General features: G+C 43.5%; 1 protein-coding gene across 3 annotated transcripts in view; it reads left to right on the top strand.

Moving 5' to 3' along the window:
• The window catches only part of LOC110508033 (Golgi integral membrane protein 4), a 35,923-nt gene that overhangs the window by 8,002 nt on the left and 6,592 nt on the right, over positions 1–21,329 (top strand). For all 3 annotated transcript variants that reach the window (XM_036964984.1, XM_036964982.1, XM_036964983.1), the window contains exons 2-7: positions 12,852–12,926; positions 13,050–13,099; positions 16,974–17,027; positions 17,111–17,261; positions 17,420–17,502; positions 20,192–20,275. In XM_036964984.1, coding sequence (XP_036820879.1) covers positions 12,852–12,926; positions 13,050–13,099; positions 16,974–17,027; positions 17,111–17,261; positions 17,420–17,502; positions 20,192–20,275 — 497 coding nt within the window. The remainder of the gene's footprint in view (positions 1–12,851; positions 12,927–13,049; positions 13,100–16,973; positions 17,028–17,110; positions 17,262–17,419; positions 17,503–20,191; positions 20,276–21,329) is intronic.

The raw sequence follows: 21,329 nt of genomic DNA, 5'->3' as shown, positions 1-21,329 counted from the left end.
AAATGTGGCAAAAGGTCGCAAAGTTCAAGGGGGCCGAATACTTTCGCAAGGCACTGTATCTTCAAAATGTTGTTTTGAGTCTGCCAAAATATGCATAATTGGTCTGTGCAGATCCTGAACTTTGGTGACTGATTACGGTAAAATCTCTCTCAGGGTTTTATGCAACCACATATTTAAAAAACTATTTTATATCTCTGCTCCGAATTAAGATTAAAAGATGCCTGCATAAAGAATGGGGTGTCGGCTATGATATGACACATTGACTGTTGAAAAATCTATTTTGCTTATCAAACTACAGTAAGTGAAGTGGATTTACACCCGGTAACGGAATTACAGTAACGGAATTACAACTTGGGTCCCTGATCTGTACCGCACAGAAATTCATAATTACGGATGTTTCACAAGTTTGGACATCACAGTGCGGCACAGTTGAGTAGAGTGCAGTACAATACAGCTGAGCACAGGGTACAATGTACTGTACTGTATTGGACTGTACTGGACTGTACTGTACTGTATTGGACTGTACTCTACTGGACTGTATTGGACTGTACTGTATTGGACTGTGCTCTACTCTACTGTATTGGACTGTACTGTACTGCATTGGACTGTACTCTACTGTATTGGACTGTACTCTACTGTATTGGACTGTACTCTACTGGACTGTACTGTATTGGACTGTGCTCTACTCTACTGGACTGTATTGTACTGGACTGTACTGTATTGTACTCTACTCACTGTACTGAAGGGAGGACAGTAGCAGGTGAACCGACTGTACTGTACTGTACTGTACTCACTGTACTGAAGGGAGGACAGTAGCAGATGAACCAACTGGACTGTACTGTACTCTACTCACTGTACTGAATGGAGGACAGTGCAGGTAAACCAACTGGACTGTACTGTACTCTACTCACTGTACTGAATGGAGGACAGTAGCAGGTGAACCTACTGTACTGTACTCTCTGTACTGAATGGAGGACAGTAGCAGGTGAACCTACTGTACTGTACTGTACTCACTGTACTGAAGGGAGGACAGTAGCAGGTGAACCGACTGTACTGTACTGTACTGTACTCACTGCACTGAAGGGAGGACAATAGCAGGTGAACCAACTGGACTGGACTGTACTGTACTCTACTCACTGTACTGAATGGAGGACAGTAGCAGGTGAACCAACTGGACTGTACTGTACTGTACTCTACTCACTGTACTGAATGGAGGACAGTAGCAGGTGAACCTACTGTACTGTACTCACTGTACTGAAGGGAGGACAGTAGCAGGTGAACCTACTGTACTGTACTGTACTCACTGTACTGAAGGGAGGACAGTAGCAGGTGAACCGACTGAACTGTACTGTACTCTACTCACTGTACTGAATGGAGGACAGTAGCAGGGGAACCGACTGAACTGTACTGTACTCTACTCACTGTACTGATTGGAGGACAGTAGCAGGTGAACCTACTGTACTGTACTGTACTCACTGTACTGAATGGAGGACAGTAGCAGGTGAACCTACTGTACTGTACTGTACTCACTGTACTGAAGGGAGGACAGTAGCAGGTGAACCAACTGGACTGTACTGTACTGTGCTCACTGTACTGAAGGGAGGACAGTAGCAGGTGAACCAACTGGACTGTACTGTACTCACTGTACTGAAGGGAGGACAGTAGCAGGTGAACCAACTGGACTGTACTGTACTCTACTCACTGTACTGAAGGGAGGACAGTAGCAGGTGAACCAACTGTACTGTACTGTACTCTACTCACTGTACTGAAGGGAGGACCGTAGCAGGTGAACCAACTGGACTGTACTGTACTGTACTCACTGTACTGAAGGGAGGACAGTAGCAGGTGAACCGACTGGACTGTACTGTACTCACTGTACTGAATGGAGGACAGTAGCAGGTGAACCAACTGGACTGTACTGTACTGTACTCACTGTACTGAAGGGAGGACAGTAGCAGGTGAACTAACTGGACTGTACTGTACTGTACTCGCTGTACTGAAGGGAGGACAGTAGCAGGTGAACCAACTGGACTGTACTCTACTCACTGTACTGAAGGGAGGACAGTAGCAGGTGAACCTACTGTACTGTACTGTACTCACTGTACTGAAGGGAGGACCGTAGCAGGTGAACCAACTGGACTGTACTCTACTCACTGTACTGAATGGAGGACAGTAGCAGGTGAACCTACTGTACTGTACTGTACTCACTGTACTGAATGGAGGACAGTAGCAAGTGAACCAACTGGACTGTACTGTATTGTTCTCTACTCACTGTACTGAAGGGAGGACAGTAGCAGGTGAACCAACTGTGGACTGTACTGTACTGTACTCTACTCACTGTACTGAAGGGAGGACAGTAGCAGGTGAACCAACTGGACTGTACTGTACTCTACTCACTGTACTGAAGGGAGGACAGTAGCAGGTGAACCGACTGGACTGTACTGTATTGTACTCTACTCACTGTACTGAATGGAGGACAGTAGCAGGTGAACCAACTGGACTGTACTGTACTGTACTCTACTCACTGTACTGAAGGGAGGACAGTAGCAAGTGAACCAACTGGACTGTACTGTACTGTACTCACTGTACTGAAGGGAGGACAGTAGCAGGTGAACCAACTGGACTGTACTGTACTCTACTCACTGTACTGAATGGAGGACAGTAGCAGGTGAACCAACTGGACTGTACTGTACTGTACTCACTGTACTGAAGGGAGGACAGTAGCAGGTGAACCAACTGGACTGTACTGTACTCTACTCACTGTACTGAAGGGAGGACAGTAGCAGGTGAACCAACTGGACTGTACTGTACTCTACTCACTGTACTGAAGGGGGGACAGTAGCAAGTGAACCAACTGGACTGTACTGTATTGTTCTCTACTCACTGTACTGAAGGGGGGACAGTAGCAGGTGAACCGACTGTACTGTACTCACTGTACTGAAGGGGGGACAGTAGCAGGTGAACCAACTGGACTGTACTGTACTCTACTCACTGTACTGAAGGGAGGACAGTAGCAGGTCACCCAACTGGACTGTACTGTACTGTACTCTACTCACTGTACTGAATGGAGGACAGTAGCAGGTGAACCAACTGGACTGTACTGTACTCTACTCACTGTACTGAAGGGGGGACAGTAGCAAGTGAACCAACTGGACTGTACTGTACTCACTGTACTGAAGGGGGGACAGTAGCAGGTGAACCAACTGGACTGTACTGTACTCTACTCACTGTACTGAAGGGAGGACAGTAGCAGGTGAACCAACTGGACTGTACTGTACTGTACTCTACTCACTGTACTGAATAGAGGACAGTAGCAGGTGAACCAACTGGACTGTACTGTACTCTACTCACTGTACTGAATGGAGGACAGTAGCAGGTGAACCAACTGGACTGTACTGTACTCTACTCACTGTACTGAATGGAGGACAGTAGCAGGTGAACCAACTGGACTGTACTGTACTGTACTCTACTCACTGTACTGAAGGGAGGACAGTAGCAGGTGAACCAACTGGACTGTACTGTACTCTACTCACTGTACTGAAGGGGGGACAGTAGCAAGTGAACCAACTGGACTGGACTGTACTGTACTCACTGTACTGAAGGGAGGACAGTAGCAGGTGAACCAACTGTACTGTACTCTACTCACTGTACTGAAGGGGGGACAGTAGCAAGTGAACCAACTGGACTGTATTGTACTCTACTCACTGTACTGAAGGGAGGACAGTAGCAGGTGAACCAACTGGACTGTATTGTACTCTACTCACTGTACTGAATGGAGGACAGTAGCAGGTGAACCAACTGGACTGTACTGTATTGTACTCTACTCACTGTACTGAATGGAGGACAGTAGCAGGTGAACCAACTGGACTGTACTGTACTCTACTCACTGTACTGAAGGGAGGACAGTAGCAGGTGAACCAACTGGGCTGTACTGTACTGTACTCTACTCACTGTACTGAAGGGAGGACAGTAGCAGGTGAACCAACTGGACTGTACTGTACTGTACTCTACTCACTGTACTGAATGGAGGACAGTAGCAGGTGAACTGACTGGACTGTACTGTATTGTACTCTACTCACTGTACTGAAGGGGGGACAGTAGCAAGTGAACCAACTGGACTGTACTGTACTGTACTCTACTCACTGTACTGAAGGGAGGACAGTATCAAGTGAACCAACTGGACTGTACTGTACTCTACTCACTGTACTGAAGGGAGGACAGTAGCAGGTGAACCAACTGTACTGTACTCACTGTACTGAATGGAGGACAGTAGCAGGTGAACCAACTGGACTGTACTGTACTGTACTCTACTCACTGTACTGAAGGGAGGACAGTAGCAGGTGAACCAACTGGGCTGTACTGTACTGTACTCTACTCACTGTACTGAAGGGAGGACAGTAGCAGGTGAACCAACTGGACTGTACTGTACTGTACTCTACTCACTGTACTGAAGGGAGGACAGTAGCAGGTGAACTGACTGGACTGTACTGTATTGTACTCTACTCACTGTACTGAAGGGGGGACAGTAGCAAGTGAACCAACTGGACTGTACTGTACTGTACTCTACTCACTGTACTGAAGGGAGGACAGTATCAAGTGAACCAACTGGACTGTACTGTACTCTACTCACTGTACTGAAGGGAGGACAGTAGCAGGTGAACCAACTGGACTGTACTGTACTGTACTCACTGTACTGAATGGAGGACAGTAGCAGGTGAACCAACTGTACTGTACTCACTGTACTGAATGGAGGACAGTAGCAGGTGAACCAACTGTACTGTACTCACTGTACTGAATGGAGGACAGTAGCAGGTGAACCGACTGTACTGTACTGTACTGTACTCACTGTACTGAAGGGAGGACAGTAGCAGGTGAACCAACTGGACTGTACTGTACTGTACTCTACTCACTGTACTGAATGGAGGACAGTAGCAGGTGAACCAACTGGACTACTGTACTGTACTGTACTCTACTCACTGTACTGAAGGGAGGACAGTAGCAGGTGAACCAACTGGACTGTATTGTACTCTACTCACTGTACTGAATGGAGGACAGTAGCAGGTGAACCAACTGGACTGTACTGTACTGTACTCTACTCACTGTACTGAATGGAGGACAGTAGCAGGTGAACCAACTGGACTGTACTGTACTCTACTCACTGTACTGAAGGGGGGACAGTAGCAAGTGAACCAACTGGACTGGACTGTACTGTACTCACTGTACTGAAGGGAGGACAGTAGCAGGTGAACCAACTGGACTGTACTGTACTCTACTCACTGTACTGAATGGAGGACAGTAGCAGGTGAACCAACTGGACTGTACTGTACTCTACTCTACTCACTGTACTGAATGGAGGACAGTAGCAGGTCACCCAACTGGACTGTACTGTACTCTACTCTACTCACTGTACTGAATGGAGGACAGTAGCAGGTGAACCAACTGGACTGTACTGTACTGTACTCACTGTACTGAATGGAGGACAGTAGCAGGTGAACCAACTGGACTGTACTGTACTGTACTCGCTGTACTGAAGGGAGGACAGTAGCAGGTGAACCAACTGGACTGTACTGTACTGTACTCACTGTACTGAATGGAGGACAGTAGCAGGTCACCCAACTGTTTTGTGACTTATGATTTCCCATTGTAGCCATCCAGTTGCAGTAATTCACTTACAAGATTGGTAACTCAGTTACAAGATTTAATTAATAAACACAATTGATATCAGTAAAATCACAAACTAAAATCACAAACCATTACTTGTTACTTCTGTTTTTACTTTTATTTAACTAGGCATGTCAGCTAAGGCAGAACGTTCAGGGGCAGAACATCAGCTCGGGGGTTTGAACTTGCAACCTTCCAGTTACTAGTCCAACGCTCTAACCACTAGGCTACCCTGCTGCCCCACTGTTAAGCAAGGGGGAAAAAATGTTAAAATACCTTCCAGATAAGTGGGTTTTTTGGTAACGGGATTAAGAGGCAATATTTCTTAGATTTACAGACGGTAAACAATTTATCCAAAACAAATGATGTTGATATTAGTTGGCAGGGGTCTTTATGTCAACATGATTGTGTTTTTAATGTATTTCTGAAACCTTTAAGACTTTTTCTGGTAGATGTTGTCGAAGACCCCTTTCCCATCTGTTTATCCATTAAATCAAAGCCTTTATGCCTCATTTTTAAGATGGAACGTTTTAGAAACATTTATATTTGCCTTTAATTTGCCTTTAATTTCCCCAAAGTATAAACTCTTAGCTTTAACTTGACACCCAATTTGAAATCATCCTATGAACTTCCCATGTTGGTGCTCATGGCTCCTTTTACATGGACATGCCTTGAAGCTGCTGAGATTGAGACCTGGGAAACGGTTGTTTTTTCCTGGTTCAACAGGGCTTTCACTTGATTTGTTCCTTGAACAACATGGCTTTCTCTGGGTTTGAACACTTGACTCACTGTTGTTCTAGACTTGATTCAGTGCCTCTCCCTCTCCGCCTTGCCCCCCCTTCCCCTTTGTCAGCCCCCCTTCCCCTTTGTCAGCCTCTCTTCCCCTTTGTCAGCCCCTCTTCCCCTTTGTCAGCCCCTCTTCCCCTTTGTCAGCCCCTCTTCCCCTTTGTCAGCCCCTCTTCCCCTTTGTCAGCCCCTCTTCCCCTTTGTCAGCCCCTCTTCCCCTTTGTCAGCCCCTCTTCTCCTTTGTCAGCCCCTCTTCCCCTTTGTCAGCCTCTCTTCCCCTTTGTCAGCCTCTCTTCCCCTTTGTCAGCCTCTCTTCCCCTTTGTCAGCCTCTCTTCCCCTTTGTCAGCCTCTCTTCCCCTTTGTCAGCCTCTCTTCCCCTTTGTCAGCCTCTCTTCCCCTTTGTCAGCCTCTCTTCCCCTTTGTCAGCCTCTCTTCCCCTTTGTCAGCCTCTCTTCCCCTTTGTCAGCCTCTCTTCCCCTTTGTCAGCCTCTCTTCCCCTTTGTCAGCCTCTCTTCCCCTTTGTCAGCCTCTCTTCCCCTTTGTCAGCCTCCCTTCCCCTTTGTCAGCCTCCCTTCCCCTTTGTCAGCCTCCCTTCCCCTTTGTCAGCCCCTCTTCCCCTTTGTCAGCCCCTCTTCCCCTTTGTCAGCCTCTACTCTCCCTACCTCTTTCACCTACCTCTCTCTTCTGTCTCCCAGTAGTGTGAGTTTTTTCTTCACAGTTTGACTCCTGACTTCTCCTCAATCTATTGAACACTGACTGGCTTGACAGACAGAGATGCGTGGCCTAACTGAAGAGAGATCACTGAGAAAGGAACACAGTGGAGCTGTAAAGCTCAGACTGCTCTCTCATGTCTCTGTTTTGGTCTCTTGTAAAGGATGGTCCCAGTCTATGGGTATCTCTCAATAGTCTAACCTTTCTTCCTCTCTTCATTTCCTTCACCCACACTAATCTGAGAAGAGGACAGGTGAAAGTACAGGTAGGCTGCCATATTGCTTCCACTCCCCTTGTGTCCAGTGTCCGTATTGAGATGTAGCCTACCCAGAGTGTATGTTGTGGAATTTAACCCTAGCATTAAAGGGAGTTAGAAGCACTGTTGCTCTGTTTAATAAGTACACACTGTAAACCTGTGATGTTGTATAATGAATGTATAATAGGTCTTTGTTAAGCTGCCTATTGTAATCAAGCCACTGTAAAGGCACTCTGATAACAGTAAAGGCGCTCTGATAAGGAAAGGGGACACCTAGTCAGTTGTACAACTTAATGCATTCAACTGAAATGTGTCAGTACCTGTAAGGAAAAGTTGAATCTGCTGCTCAGATTTTCCAGGTGGTATTACAGGGATATTTTCCTTGGGTTTTCATGGTGTCACTCTAACCCTTTAAAGTCTGGGGAAACACAATGGCCAGGTATTCTGCCACACATTGTTTATGGCCAAATAGCATTCCAGTTTGCTCAGATTTTTGGTTAATTATCTCTCTCTCTTGCTATATATGTATATGTGTGTGTGTGTGTGTACAGTGGGGCAAAAAAGTATTTAGTCAGCCACCAATGGGGCAAGTTCGCCCACTTAAAAAGATGAGAGGCCTGTAATTTTCATCATAGGTACACTTCAACTATGACAGACAAAATGAGAAAAAAAATTCCAGAAAATCACATTGTAGGATTTTTTATGAATTTATTTACAAATTATGGTGGAAAATAATTATTTGGTCAATAACAAAAGTTTATCTCAATACTTTGTTATATACCCTTTGTTGGCAATGACAGAGGTCAAATGTTTTCTGTAAGTCTTCACAAGGTTTTCACACACTGTTTCTGGTATTTTGGCCCATTACTCCATGCAGATCTCCTCTAGAGCAGTGATGTTTTGGGGATGTTGCTGGGCAACACGGACTTTCAACTCCCTCCAAAGATTTTCTATGGGGTTGAGATCTGGAGACTGGCTAGGCCACTCCAGGACCTTGAAATTCTAATTACAAAGCCACTCCTTCGTTGCCCGGGCGGTGTGTTTGGGATCATTGTCATGCTGAAAGACCCAGCCACGTTGCATCTTCAATGCCCTTGCTGATGGAAGGAGATTTTCACTCAAAATCTCACGATACATGGCCCCATTCATTCTTTCCTTTACACGGATCAGTCGTCCTGGTCCCTTTGCAGAAAAACAGCCCCAAAGCATGATGTTTCCACCCCCATGCTTCACAGTAGGTATGGTGTTCTTTGGATGCAACTCAGCATTCTTTGTCCTCCAAACACGACGAGTTGAGTTTTAACCAAAAAGTTATATTTTGGTTTCATCTGACCATATGACATTCTCCCAATCTTCTTCTGGATCTTCCAAATGCTCTCTAGCAAACTTCAGACGGGCCTGGACATGTACTGGCTTAAGCGGGGGGGACACGTCTGGCACTGCAGGATTTGAGTCCCTGGCGGCATAGTGTGTTACTGATGGTAGGCTTTGTTACTTTGGTCCCAGCTCTCTGCAGGTCACTCACTAGGTCCCACCGTGTGGTTCTGGGATTTTTGATCACCGTTCTTGTGATCATTTTGACCCCACGGGGGGAGATCTTGCGTGGAGCCCCAGATCGAGTGAGATTCAGTGGTCTTGTATGTCTTCCATTTCCTAATAATTGCTCCCACAGTGGATTTCTTCAAACCAAGCTGCTTATCTATTGCAGATTCAGTCTTCCCAGCCTGGTGCAGGTCTACAATTTTGTTTCTGGTGTCCTTTGACAGCTCTTTGGTCTTGGCCATAGTGGAGTTTGGAGTGTGACTGTTTGAGGTTGTTGGCAGGTGTCTTTTATACTGATAACAAGTTCAAACAGGTGCCATTAATACAGGTAACGAGTTGAGGACAGAGGAGCCTCTTAAAGAAGTTACAGGTCTGTGAGAGACAGAAATCTTGCTTGTAGGTGACCAAATACTTATTTTCCACCATGATTTGCAAATAAATTCATAAAAAATCCTACAATGTGATTTTCTGGATTTTTTTTTTCTCATTTTGTCTGTCATAGTTGAAGTGTACCTATGATAAATTACAGGCCTCTCTCTCTTTTTTAAGTGGGAGAACTTGCACAATTGGTGGCTGACTAAATACTTGTTTGCCCCACTGTATGTATATTTATATACACACATACACACACTACCGTTCAAAAGTTTGGGGTCACTTACAAATGTCCTTGTTTTTGAAAGAAAAGCAATTTTTTGTCCATTAAAATAACATTAAATTGATCAGAAATGCAGTGTAAACATTTTTAATGTTGTAAATGACTATTGTAGCTGGAAACAGCAGATTTAAAAAAAATGGAATACATTGGCGTAGAAGACAGGCAGATTTTTTATGGAATATCTACATAGGCGTATAGAGGCCCATTATCAACAACCATCATTCCTGTGTTCCAATGGCATGTTGTGTTAGCCTTTTAAAATGATAATCTTGGATTAGCTAACTGATTCTTAGAAAACCCTTTTGCAATTATGTTAGCACAGCTGAAAACTGTTGTACTGATTTAAAGAAGCAAAAAAACTGGCCTCCTTTAGACTAGTTGAGTATCTGGAGCATCAGCATTTGTGGGTTCGATTACAGGCTCAAAATGGCCAGAAACAAAGACTTTCTTCTAAAACTCGTCAGTCTATACTTGTTCTGAGAAATGAAGGCTATTCCATGTGAGAAATTGTCAAGAATCTGAAGATGTGTGTACTACTCCCTTCAGAACAGCGCAAACTGGCCCTAACCATAATAGAAAGAGTGGGAGGCCCCGGTGCACTGAGCAAGAGGACAGGTACATTGGTGTCTAGTTTGAGAAACAGATGCCTCACAAGTCCTCAACTGGCAGCTTCATTAAATAGTACCCGCAAAGCACCAGTCTCAACGTCAACATTGAAGAGGCGACTCCGGGATGCTGGCCTTCTAGGCCTGTATAGGACTATTTCCCTCTATACCATTTGTATTTAATTAACCGTTGACCATTGGTGGCTGTTCTTATAGGCACTTTAGTATTGCCAGTGTAACAGTATAGCTTCCGTCCCTCTCCTCCCTGGGCTCCGAACCAGCAACACAACGACAACAGCCACCACATCGAAGCAACGTTACCCATGGAAAGCAAGGGAAACAACCACCCCAAGGCTCAGAGCGAGTAGTGCGCGCTAGCTAGCCAGCCATTTCACTTTGGTTACACCAGCCTCATCTCGGGAGTTGATAGGCTTGAAGTCATAAACGGCGCAATGCTTGACGCACAACGAAGAGCTGCTGGCAAAACACACGACAGTACTGTTTGAATGAATGTTTACGCGCCTGCTTCTGACTACTACCGCTCAGATACTTGTATGCTCAGTCAGATTATATGCAACGCAGGACATGCTAGATAATATCTAGTAATATCATCAACCATGTGTTAACTAGTGATTATGAAGAAAATGGTTTTTTATAAGATAAGTTTAATGCTAGCTAGCAACATACCTTGGCTTACTGCATTTGCGTAACAGGTGTAACAGTCTCCTTGTGGAGTGCAACGAGCGAGAGGCAGGTCGTTATTGCGTTGGACTAGTTAACTGTAAGGTTGCAAGATTGGATCCCTCGAGCTGACAAGGTGAAAATCTGTCGTTCTGCTCCTGAACAAGGCAGTTAACCCACCGTTTCTAGGCTGTCATTGAAAATAAGAATGTGTTCTTAACTGACTCGCCAAGTTAAATAAAGATTAAATAAAGGTGTAAAAAAATATATATAATTATTAATTATAATCGGTGCCCAAAATGACCAATTTCTGATTGTTATGAAAACTTGAAATCGGCGCTAATTAATCGGCCATTCCGATTAATCAGTCGACCTCTACTCCAGAGTACAGGCCTTGGTGTAATGCTCATTCCCTTGACGATAAAGGCGAATCCGACCATCAAATTCCGTGACACGTCAGTGAAGAGCACTTCTTGCCAGTCCTGTCTGGTCCAGCGATGGTGGGTTTGTGATCATAGGCGACGTTGTTGCCGGTGATGTCTGGTGAGGACCTGCCTTACAACAGGCCTACAAGCCCTCAGTCCAGCCCCTCTCAGCCTATTGAGGACAGTCTGAGCACTGATGGAGGGATTGTGCGTTCCTGGTGTAACTCGGGTAGTTGTTGTTGCCATCCTGTACCTGTCCCGCAGGTGTGATGTTCGGATGTACTGATTCTGTGTAGGTGTTGTTACACGTGGTCTTCCACTGCGAGGACGATCAGCTGTCCGTCCTGTCTCCCTGTAGCACTGTGTTAGGCGTCTCACAGTACGGACATTGCAATTTATTGCCCTGGCCACATCTGCAGTCCTCATGCCTCCTCGCAGCATGCCTAAGGCACATTCATGAAGATGAGCATGGACCCTGGACATCTTTCTTTTGGTGTTTTTCAGAGTCAGTAGAAAGGCCTCTTTAGTGTCCTAAGTTTTCATAACTGTGACCTTAATTGCCTACCGTCTGTAAGCTGTTAGTGTCTTAACGACCGTTCCATGTGCATGTTCATCAGTTGTTTATGGTTCATTGAACAAGCATGGGAAACCGTTTTAAACCTTTTACAATGAAGATCTGTGAAGTTATTTGGATTTTTACAAATTATCTTTTAAAGACAGGGTCCTGAAAAAGGTCAGTTTCTTTTTTTTGCTGAGTGTGTGTGTGTGAGAGAGCTCTGTGACGACATACTGTGGAGTTCCACACCTGACCTTCAATCAACAATGGCAATGCCAGAATACACATTCTGAACCAATACTGAACACGCTCACTCATTCAGACGCAGCAAAGGATCTGTTTGCTTGTTCTAAGCCATTTTTGTGTGTTTTTAAATCTAAATGTTTGTATCATAGACGTCTTTCTGTTTAGCTTCAACTCCAGATGGCTCTGGGAGAACAACCTAGCACATTAACACTGTTTTCTGTTTCCCCCTGTCTTTTTCCTCCCTTCTCTCTTTCCCTCTCTCTTTCTCCTCCCTTCTCTCTTTCCCTCTCTCTTTCTCCTCCCTTCTCTCTTTCCCTCTCTCTTTCTCCCTCCCTTCTCTCTCTTTCTCCCTCCCTTCTCTCTCTTTCTCCCTCCCTTCTCTCTCTTTCTCCCTCCCTTCTCTCTCTTTCTCCCTCCCTTCTCTCTCTTTCTCCCTCCCTTCTCTCTCTTTCTCCCTCTCTTTCTCCCTCCCTTCTCTCTTTCTCCCTGTCTTTCTCCCTCCCTTCTCGCTCTTTCTCCCTCCCTTCTCGCTCTTTCTCCCTCCCTTCTCTCTTTCTCCCTCCCTTCTCTCTCTTTCTCCCTGTCTTTCTCCCTCCCTTCTCGCTCTTTCTCCCTCCCTTCTCTCTCTTTCTCCCTCCCTTCTCTCTCTTTCCCTCTCTTTCTCCCACCCTTCTCTCTTTCCCTCTCTTTCTCCCTCCCTTCTCTCTCTTTCCCTCTCTTTCTCAGTGGTGTATGAGCATCGCTCGCGTCTAGAGAAGTCTCTGCAGAAGGAACGTCTGGAGCACAAGAAGGCCAAAGAGGGTGAGGGAGACAAAACGGCAGCCAATAGAATATACATTACTACATGAAGTACTTTAATTCTCAATTTTACACTCTTTACAACCATGTTGATTCCATCATGTCTTCCCCTTTTGTCTCCAACAGATTATCAGGTGTTTAAACTTGAAGCCCAACAGTCACTGAACAAGGAGAAGGTAGGCCTGAGTCCCCAACTCTAGTAGTCGAGATGGAAAGTTATGCAGTTAAATTCAGCATTAATGTGCCCATCTGTTTAGTGGGACTGTTAAATGATTCTGTCTGACTGCCAACATCTCTCCAGACTGAGGAGCAGTTGTATTCCAATGGTTTTATTAGGTCAGCGGCACTGATGTCACTTTCTGCTGTGGGCTGAAATGCCTCTGATTTGGTTGGGGGATGTTATTCATAATATTATAGGAGGAGTGGAGACAGGCATTGTAAATATTGTTGATATTATAGGAGGAGTGGAGACGGGGATTGTAAATGTTGTTGATATTATAGGAGGAGTGGAGACGGGGATTGTAAATGTTGTTGATATTATAGGAGGAGTGGAGACGGGGATTGTAAATGTTGTTGATATTAAAGGAGTGGAGACGGGGATTATAAATGTTGTTGATATTAAAGGAGGACTGGAGACAGGGATTGTAAATGTTGATATTAAAGGAGGACTGGAGACAGGGATTGTAAATGTTGTTGATATTAAAGGAGGAGTGGAGACAGGGATTGTAAATGTTGTTGATATTAAAGGAGGAGTGGAGACGGATTGTAAATGTTGTTGATATTATAGGAGGAGTGGAGACGGGGATTGTAAATGTTGATATTAAAGGAGGAGTGGAGACGGGGATTGTAAATGTTGTTGATATTAAAGGAGGAGTGGAGACGGGGATTGTAAATGTTGTTGATATTAAAGGAGGACTGGAGACAGGGATTGTAAATGTTGATATTAAAGGAGGACTGGAGACAGGGATTGTAAATGTTGTTGATATTAAAGGAGGAGTGGAGACAGGGATTGTAAATGTTGTTGATATTAAAGGAGGAGTGGAGACGGATTGTAAATGTTGTTGATATTATAGGAGGAGTGGAGACGGGGATTGTAAATGTTGATATTAAAGGAGGAGTGGAGACGGGGATTGTAAATGTTGTTGATATTAAAGGAGGAGTGGAGACGGGGATTGTAAATGTTGTTGATATTAAAGGAGGAGTGGAGACAGGGATTGTAAATGTTGTTGATATTAAAGGAGGAGTGGAGACAAGGATTGTAAATGTTGATATTATAGGAGGAGTGGAGACAGGGATTGTAAATGTTGTTGATATTAAAGGAGGAGTGGAGACAGGGATTGTAAATGTTGATATTATAGGAGGACTGGAGACAGGGATTGTAAATGTTGTTGATATTAAATGAGGAGTGGAGACAGGGATTGTAAATGTTGATATTAAAGGAGGAGTGGAGACAGGGATTGTAAATGTTGATATTATAGGAGTGGAGACAGGGATTGTAAATGTTGATATTAAAGGAGGAGTGGAGACGGATTGTAAATGTTGATATTAAAGGAGGAGTGGAGACAGGGATTGTAAATGTTGATATTATAGGAGGAGTGGAGACAGGGATTGTAAATGTTGTTGATATTAAAGGAGGAGTGGAGACGGATTGTAAATGTTGTTGATATTATAGGAGGAGTGGAGACGGGGATTGTAAATGTTGATATTAAAGGAGGAGTGGAGACGGGGATTGTAAATGTTGTTGATATTAAAGGAGGAGTGGAGACAGGGATTGTAAATGTTGTTGATATTAAAGGAGGAGTGGAGACGGGGATTGTAAATGTTGTTGATATTAAAGGAGGAGTGGAGACAGGGATTGTAAATGTTGTTGATATTAAAGGAGGAGTGGAGACAGGGATTGTAAATGTTGTTGATATTAAAGGAGGAGTGGAGACGGGGATTGTAAATGTTGATATTATAGGAGGACTGGAGACAGGGATTGTAAATGTTGTTGATATTAAAGGAGGAGTGGAGACGGATTGTAAATGTTGATATTATAGGAGGAGTGGAGACAGGGATTGTAAATGTTGTTGATATTAAAGGAGGAGTGGAGACAGGGATTGTAAATGTTGATATTATAGGAGGACTGGAGACAGGGATTGTAAATGTTGTTGATATTAAATGAGTGGAGACAGGGATTGTAAATGTTGATATTAAAGGAGGAGTGGAGACAGGGATTGTAAATGTTGATATTATAGGAGTGGAGACAGGGATTGTAAATGTTGATATTAAAGGAGGAGTGGAGACGGATTGTAAATGTTGATATTAAAGGAGGAGTGGAGACGGGGATTGTAAATGTTGATATTAAAGGAGGAGTGGAGACAGGGATTGTAAATGTTGATATTATAGGAGGAGTGGAGACAGGGATTGTAAATGTTGTTGATATTAAAGGAGGAGTGGAGACAGGGATTGTAAATGTTGTTGATATTAAAGGAGGAGTGGAGACGGATTGTAAATGTTGTTGATATTATAGGAGGAGTGGAGACGGGGATTGTAAATGTTGATATTAAAGGAGGAGTGGAGACGGGGATTGTAAATGTTGTTGATATTAAAGGAGGAGTGGAGACAGGGATTGTAAATGTTGTTGATATTAAAGGAGGAGTGGAGACGGGGATTGTAAATGTTGTTGATATTAAAGGAGGAGTGGAGACAGGGATTGTAAATGTTGTTGATATTAAAGGAGGAGTGGAGACAGGGATTGTAAATGTTGTTGATATTAAAGGAGGAGTGGAGACGGGGATTGTAAATGTCGATATTATAGGAGGACTGGAGACAGGGATTGTAAATGTTGTTGATATTAAAGGAGGAGTGGAGACAGGGATTGTAAATGTTGATATTATAGGAGGAGTGGAGACAGGGATTGTAAATGTTGTTGATATTAAAGGAGGAGTGGAGACAGGGATTGTAAATGTTGATATTATAGGAGGACTGGAGACAGGGATTGTAAATGTTGTTGATATTAAATGAGTGGAGACAGGGATTGTAAATGTTGATATTAAAGGAGGAGTGGAGACAGGGATTGTAAATGTTGATATTATAGGAGTGGAGACAGGGATTGTAAATGTTGATATTAAAGGAGGAGTGGAGACAGGGATTGTAAATGTTGTTGATATTAAAGGAGTGGAGACAGGGATTGTAAATGTTGATATTAAAGGAGGAGTGGAGACAGGGATTGTAAATGTTGATATTATAGGAGGAGTGGAGACAGGGATTGTAAATGTTGATATTATAGGAGGAGTGGAGACAGGGATTGTAAATGTTGATATTAAAGGAGGAGTGGAGACGGATTGTAAATGTTGATATTAAAGGAGGAGTGGAGACGGGAATTGTAAATGTTGATATTAAAGGAGGAGTGGAGACAGGGATTGTAAATGTTGTTGATATTAAAGGAGGAGTGGAGACGGGGATTGTAAATGTTGTTGATATTAAAGGAGGAGTGGAGACAGGGATTGTAAATGTTGATATTAAAGGAGGAGTGGAGACAGGGATTGTAAATGTTGTTGATATTAAAGGAGGAGTGGAGACAGGGATTGTAAATGTTGTTGATATTAAAGGAGGAGTGGAGACAGGGATTGTAAATGTTGTTGATATTAAAGGAGGAGTGGAGACAGGGATTGTAAATGTTGATATTAAAGGAGGAGTGGAGACAGGGATTGTAAATGTTGTTGATATTAAAGGAGGAGTGGAGACAGGGATTGTAAATGTTGATATTATAGGAGGAGTGGAGACAGGGTTTGTAAATGTTGTTGATATTATAGGAGGAGTGGAGACAGGGTTTGTAAATGTTGTTGATATTAAAGGAGGAGTGGAGACAGGGATTGTAAATGTTGTTGATATTAAAGGAGGAGTGGAGACAGGGTTTGTAAATGTTGATATTATAGGAGGAGTGGAGACAGGGATTGTAAATGTTGTTGATATTAAAGGAGGAGTGGAGACAGGGATTGTAAATGTTGTTGATATTAAAGGAGGAGTGGAGACAGGGATTGTAAATGTTTGTCATTTGTTAAACAGCAGGACTCCAGCAGCAGGTTGAACTCATTACATGGGCAGCACCAGATGCTGAAGGTCAGTAGACGCGCGCACGCACGCACACACACACACACACACACACACACAAACTGACCCATCCTCTGTCCTTGTTGTTTTAGAAGCAGCTTGAGGACCTGAAGAAGCAGCACTATGAGCTGCAGGAGCAGCATCAGATTCAGGGAGAGGACCACGGCAAGGCCTTGGACGAACACAAGGACCGCTTCGACAAACTACAGCAGACCAAAGAGATGGAAGCCTCCAAACTCAAAGGTACAGACACACACACACACACAAGGACATGAGTAAATACTAGCATGCCTTTGTCTCCCTCTCCTGACTTTAAGCGGTTTTGGAGTTGATACAATGGTATAATAAGATTTGTAATAAGTATGGTACATGGTGTCTATGTGTTTGTGTTATTACTGTAGAGAATGTGTATAATCTGCGAGAGGAGAATAGGCAGCTGAGGAAAGCTCACCAGGACATCCATGTCCAATTGCAGGATGCACGGGTGAGTACTGGGAATTAGTGCTGAGCGATTAACCCAAATTTCATGTTTTTTTGGGGGGTGGGCGGTTACTAAACAAGAAATTGACCGACGTCGGTTCAATTACTTGAATTACATGTATAATTTCTTGGGGTCAAATGTGCCGTTTCTCTGGAGAGAAATCAAATCATTCACGAGAGAATTCAACTTTAGAACTATGGGACGCTGGGCTGAAGGGAGTTGAAGGTTTCATGAAACAAATATTCAACCTAGTTCAGCGCAGAAAAGTCGTAATTAACAACAACAACAACAACCATAATCGATAGCGGCAGTTTTTTTTCCTGCTCGTGACACCGGTCAGAGAGGTCAGAGAGGAAGAGGCGAAGCGAGAGGTTTCACTCGACAGTTTGTCCAAAATAATCCCAAGGCGTTTGACTTATTTTGGACCTAAGCTTGTTTCCTGCCTTCTCACCTTTTGGGACAACGACTCCCATTGTTAGAGCGGGGAGACATGAGCATTTCATAATTACATACAGATGTCAGGACGGATACACTTTTATGCCTACTATGTTAGATACACGAAGACCGCACACAACGACGGACATAGACAGTTCGCAAAAGTATGCCTTCTCTATTTTGAATAACTAGTCAAATGATTTTGTCAGATAACTCTGCAGCATTCTTAGGCAGGCAAGCTAAATAGGATAACTAAAGTATGGCGAGAAGAGGGATGCTGGCTGGCTGGCTGGCTGAGAAATAATAGTCATCAAAATAAAAACTAAGTAATAAACGCAACTGATACACAACTATTGATGTTGTCGTGACTTGACATTAATCTGAAGACGGTTATTTATCTAATCATCTAAATATGTTTAATTGTTAGCTGATTTCAATGGATCATGTAACAATTAACCTACTAGGATTTGGGGCACCACTAGAGCGGTTCATTAGAGTTACGATCTCCCAAATGAAACTCTTAAAGATATGTACCTATCACATCTAATAACACTCCTTCTTAATTATTATCTCGGATCAGATCATCATTCTGAACCGTTGTAACTTCTTTGCATCTGCAAAAACCTTATGATTCAGTACTACACAAATTGGTTTAATTATTTATTTACTAGCTAATTAAATGGTAACACAGGAAAAACACACACTTAACACGTTAAAACAGGTCCCTAGTGGACTGACGACAATATAGCTGCTTGTTACAAAAGACATGGAGAGGGAGAGAGGGACAAAGACACTTAACGTTGGTACATTTAGAAACTACTCTCACTTATAGTACTCCTGTACTTTGCACACAAACTGCCTCCTGCTTGGAGTAAGAAATCATGAATGTATTGGTTTCTCTCTGTCGACGGGCCGCCTTGGAAAAGGGTTTGGGCCTTTTCGCCGCATGCTTGTAAGGCTCTGATTCTCCAAAAATGGTTACAACAAGTCTTCTATTGTTGTCCTCTGTAGTCGTCCGTTATCCGGTGACTTGTCGCGTCGTCCTGAATAGAACTACAGAGTTGATTTTCCTTCCGTTCGCTCCTGAAGATGCTTCTTTGAAGATAGCCAGCCGTGTCGATGGTTCCCAGTGGGGTGATGAGAGTAGCGTAGTACGATGGTTTGAGCAGTGTAGTAGAATGGTCCCACTTAAATTCGCTTATCTAGATATTTTACTGAGGACAGCTAATCAACCGTACCAGTGATTGTCCGCGAGCTAAGTTTATCGTCTCTACCTTGTGTTGAGATTCACAGTTCAAACCACTTTAAACGTGCAGCTGCAGCTCTACGTCTCTCTGGTATGATGTGTTAATTCTAAACCCAGCATTTCATACAGTTTGTTCGAAAGGGCGGTTCCGTCAGGCGAGACGTTCTCTGACCTCACTCGGCGTGACTTGTCACTGTGCAAAGTTTGTTAAAACAATTCTCTCTTATGGCTCCTAAAATCACATCCCTCTCTTAACAAAAACACTCATCATTTTTCATATAGCATGCACAACGCATAGGATGGACACTTCATACATGTAGTGCGTATACTTTCCAAGTTACAGTATTTCCTGTATAACATTTTTAATGACATCACAAAATGACATTAGTGTCCTATAGATTGGCTCTGACCATTCCCCACCTTCTATGTTACAAATATTGTTCCAGTATTCGCTTTCGAATGTGTTTGAGTTTCAGCGTGAAAACAATTAATTCCTCTGGTGAACATTGGAGACGGAGAGCTGATTGTTCTGTCCTTGATTTACAACAGGCAGTGAGTTGTTTATCCCCCCCCCTAGTTCTGGGGGTCTGGTTGAAGTTATTCATTGCAAACCTGATCTGACCAATTTGGATCCTCACAGGACAGTCATGGCAATGTCTACCAAATGTGGACCTGACAGAGACAATGGAATATTTTTAATGTTTTGGTAATTGAATGTTCACTATTTTTGGCTTTGGAAAAATTATTGTTATTTCGTTCATTTAAAAATGCATTTAATGTTTAAAAAAATAATCAAAAACCCAGATTATTTTTTTAATCGAACCTAAACCAAACCGACCTCAAAAAGTACTTGTTATTCAGCCCTACTGGTAACCACAGAGCTTGGTCAACCTCGAATTGTTTATGTAAAAAAAACATAGATATAAAATATGGAAGAAGTTCTCTTAAGGCCATTGGATAGCTAGGAGGATCCATGACCATGTTATGTATTATATTTTATTATTATTACAGATAGTACATAAGGACTTGAAGGCTGCCCATGATCAGCTTGCACTGACACTAGAGGACCACAAGAGTGCGCTGGCCGCAGCTCAGGTAGGTGCACACTACTGTGTGGGGATATGATGGTTCTTTCTAACATATCTGGGGACTATCCTGGTTTCTAACATGATATCTAGGGACTATCCTGGTTTCTAACATGATATCTGGGGACTATCCTGGTTTCTTACATGATATCTGGGGACTATCCTGGTTTCTAACATGATATCTAGGGACTATCCTGGTTTCTAACATGATATCTGGGGACTATCCTGGTTTCTAACATGATATCTGGGGACGATCCTGGTTGGTTTCTAACATGATATCTGGGGACGATCCTGGTTGGTTTCTAACATGATATCTGGGGACGATCCTGGTTGGTTTCTAACATGATATCTGGGGACGATCCTGGTTGGTTTCTAACATGATATCTAGGGACGATCCTGGTTGGTTTCTAACATGATATCTGGGGACGATCCTGGTTGGTTTCTAACATGATATCTAGGGACGATCCTGGTTTCTAACATGATATCTGGGGACGATCCTGGTTGGTTTCTAACATGATATCTAGGGACGATCCTGGTTGGTTTCTAACATGATATCTAGGGAGGATCCTGGTTGGTTTCTAACATGATATCTAGGGAGGATCCTGGTTGGTTTCTAACATGATATATGGGGACAATCCTGGTTGGTTTCTAACATGATATATGGGGACGATCCTGGTTGGTTTCTAACATGATATCTGGGGACGATCCTGGTTGGTTTCTAACATGATATCTAGGGACGATCCTGGTTGGTTTCTAACATGATATCTAGGGACGATCCTGGTTGGTTTCTAGCATGATATCTAGGGACTATCCTGGTTTCTAACATGATATCTAGGGACTATCCTGGTTTCTAACATGATATCTGGGGACGATCCTGGTTGGTTTCTAACATGATATCTGGGGACGATCCTGGTTGGTTTCTAACATGATATCTAGGGACGATCCTGGTTGGTGTCTAACATGATATCTAGGGACGATCCTGGTTGGTTTCTAGCATGATATCTAGGGACGATCCTGGTTGGTTTCTAACATGATATCTAGGGACGATCCTGGTTGGTTTCTAA

Source organism: Oncorhynchus mykiss, chromosome 27 (assembly GCF_013265735.2).
Source record: "Oncorhynchus mykiss isolate Arlee chromosome 27, USDA_OmykA_1.1, whole genome shotgun sequence".
NCBI lineage: Eukaryota > Metazoa > Chordata > Actinopteri > Salmoniformes > Salmonidae > Oncorhynchus > Oncorhynchus mykiss.
This window is presented reverse-complemented; position numbering and strand designations above follow the sequence as displayed.